The sequence below is a fragment of the Coffea arabica genome, chromosome 11c (assembly GCF_036785885.1).
Source record: "Coffea arabica cultivar ET-39 chromosome 11c, Coffea Arabica ET-39 HiFi, whole genome shotgun sequence".
In the NCBI taxonomy this organism is placed as follows: Eukaryota; Viridiplantae; Streptophyta; class Magnoliopsida; order Gentianales; family Rubiaceae; genus Coffea; species Coffea arabica.
The window spans coordinates 4,730,259-4,732,160 of record NC_092330.1 but is presented as its reverse complement, the minus strand read 5'-3'; the positions used below and the strand labels follow the sequence as shown (position 1 = coordinate 4,732,160).

Here is a 1,902-nt window from a genome sequence, read left to right as displayed (position 1 = left end):
CAGAGAAGTGAATACAAGATGGATGGAGCAGGAGAATGTATTGCAAGAGGTTCCAGTGCGGGAGGAAGGGATGCAGGAAGAGGTCCAAAGTACTGATAAGGCACTAGGAGCTATTAAAAAACATGCTAAAAGGTCTTATACGAAACTGAAGTCCCCAATGAAAACAAGAAGGCCTCTGAAGGAGAGAAATGAACTAGACACTAGTATTACAGGAAGTGGGAAAAGGAAGATGTTGATCTTGGATGGGGAAATGGAACAAATGCACCAGCAAGAGACAACAAATAAAAGAGCTAAGCCATACGAAGCAACTGGAGTTTCAGCTATGTCTGAGGTGGAGGTGGGGTCCTTCCCTAATGGGGCCCCCATAAGGATATGAGGGTTTTGGTGTGGAACTGTCAAGGAGTGGGGAGCCCCTTGACAGTTCCCCATCTGAGGGAGATGTATAACCTCCTCTCTCCAAGCCTGATTTTTCTGAGTGAGACTAAAAACAGGAAGTATGTGTTGGATAAGATTGCTAGAGGGTTAAGGTTTGACAATAGTGCAGTAGTGGATGCTATGCACAAGGCAGGAAGTATGGCTATCCTTTGGAAGGAGGAAACACTGATTTTGGAAGTTAATCAAACAGGTTTCACTATTGAGGTCAGAATAAAGGATGATGATTACCATTGCGACTGGTGGTTTATAGGGATCTATGCGAGCTGTGATGATCAGATTAGGAAGGAACAATGGAGAGTTCTAAGAGATAGAAGAAGGTTGTGGGGGGATAGATTCATGATTGCAGGAGCCTTCAATGACATTGTGTCCAATGAAGAAAATGGGGAGGAAATCTCAGAGAGGAGAGAAGCTTTAAGGACTTCAAGGATTTTATTGATCATAATAACTTGATAGATTTAGGTTTTGAAGGCCAACCATGGACTTGGAGTAACCATTGGGAGGATGAAGGAGAGATTAGACAGAGGTTAGATAGATGCTTGGCCAGTTATGATTGGGTCTAGACCTTTGAAAAAGCTAGATGTCAACACCTGGACACGTATCCCTCTGATCACAGCATACTTTGCTTGGATACTGAACCAGATAAGGAGAAAAGGAAAAAAAAATTTTACTTCGACAAAAAATGGTTGCAAAAGAAAGGGGTTCAGCAGGTAGTGGAGCAAGCTTGGCAGATTGATAAGCCTGGCTCCCGTATGTTCAAGGTTACCAAAAAGATCAGAAATTGCAGAATTGAACTTTTGAAATGGAGAAACACCTTCCAAGCAAACTCTAAGACAAAGATTGTGGAAATAGGCAAGGCTTTGGAGGAGGTGAGAGTCTCAGATTCGAATAACAAAAAAGAACAAACTGCTGAGCTTAAGAACCAGCTTAAAGAAGCCTATAAGGAAGAAGAGAAATTCTGGAGCCAAAAAGCTAGGATTGAATGGCTTAGAGAAGGAGATAAAAATACAAAGTACTTCCAAGCCTTTGTTAGGGGGAGAAGGACTAAGAATAGGATCAGAAATTTGCAAAGGGATGATGGTTCTTGGACTGGAAATGAGGAGGAAGTTATCTCATAAATCTCTAGTTTTTTTAGAAGGCTGTTTACAAGTGGAGGGAGAAACGATATGGCAGAGATCCTAGAAGGTATTCCCCTCTCCATAAATCAGGAGATGAACACCAACTTAACTAAACTAGTTGAGGAAGATGAAATCAGGGTAGCCCTTTTTTCCATGCAGCCTGAAAAAGCTCCAGGCCAGGATGGCTTATCCCCTTTATTTTTCCAAAGGTTTTGGAGCATTATCAAAGGGGATTTGATTCCAGCTATTCAATCTTTTTTTAGCTCAAGCTTTATGCTTAAATCAATTAATCATACTGTCATTTCTTTGATCCCCAAAATCTTGAATCCAACCTGTCTGAAAAACTTTAGAC

General features: G+C 41.4%; 1 protein-coding gene across 1 annotated transcript; it reads left to right on the top strand.

Annotated features, from left to right (window-relative positions):
* The first annotated feature begins 372 nt into the window (after positions 1-372).
* Positions 373-1,550, top strand: LOC140016433 (uncharacterized). Its single transcript, XM_072069947.1, has 3 exons — positions 373-752; positions 812-958; positions 1,049-1,550. Exons 1-3 carry the CDS (start codon positions 373-375, stop codon positions 1,548-1,550), a joined length of 1,029 nt encoding a protein of 342 aa, XP_071926048.1.
* The last annotated feature ends 352 nt before the right edge of the window (positions 1,551-1,902 follow it).

What these genes read in the sequence shown, in the direction of transcription:
- LOC140016433 (XM_072069947.1), top strand. Translation starts at nt 373, where the DNA reads ATGAGGGTTTTGGTGTGGAACTGTCAAGGAGTGGGGAGCCCCTTGACA. An exon ending in GTTCTAAGAGATAGAAGAAG is followed by an intron (nt 753 to 811) that starts GTTGTGGGGGGA and finishes TGTCCAATGAAG; the next exon opens with AAAATGGGGAGGAAATCTCA. An exon ending in GAAGGAGAGATTAGACAGAG is followed by an intron (nt 959 to 1,048) that starts GTTAGATAGATG and finishes CTCTGATCACAG; the next exon opens with CATACTTTGCTTGGATACTG.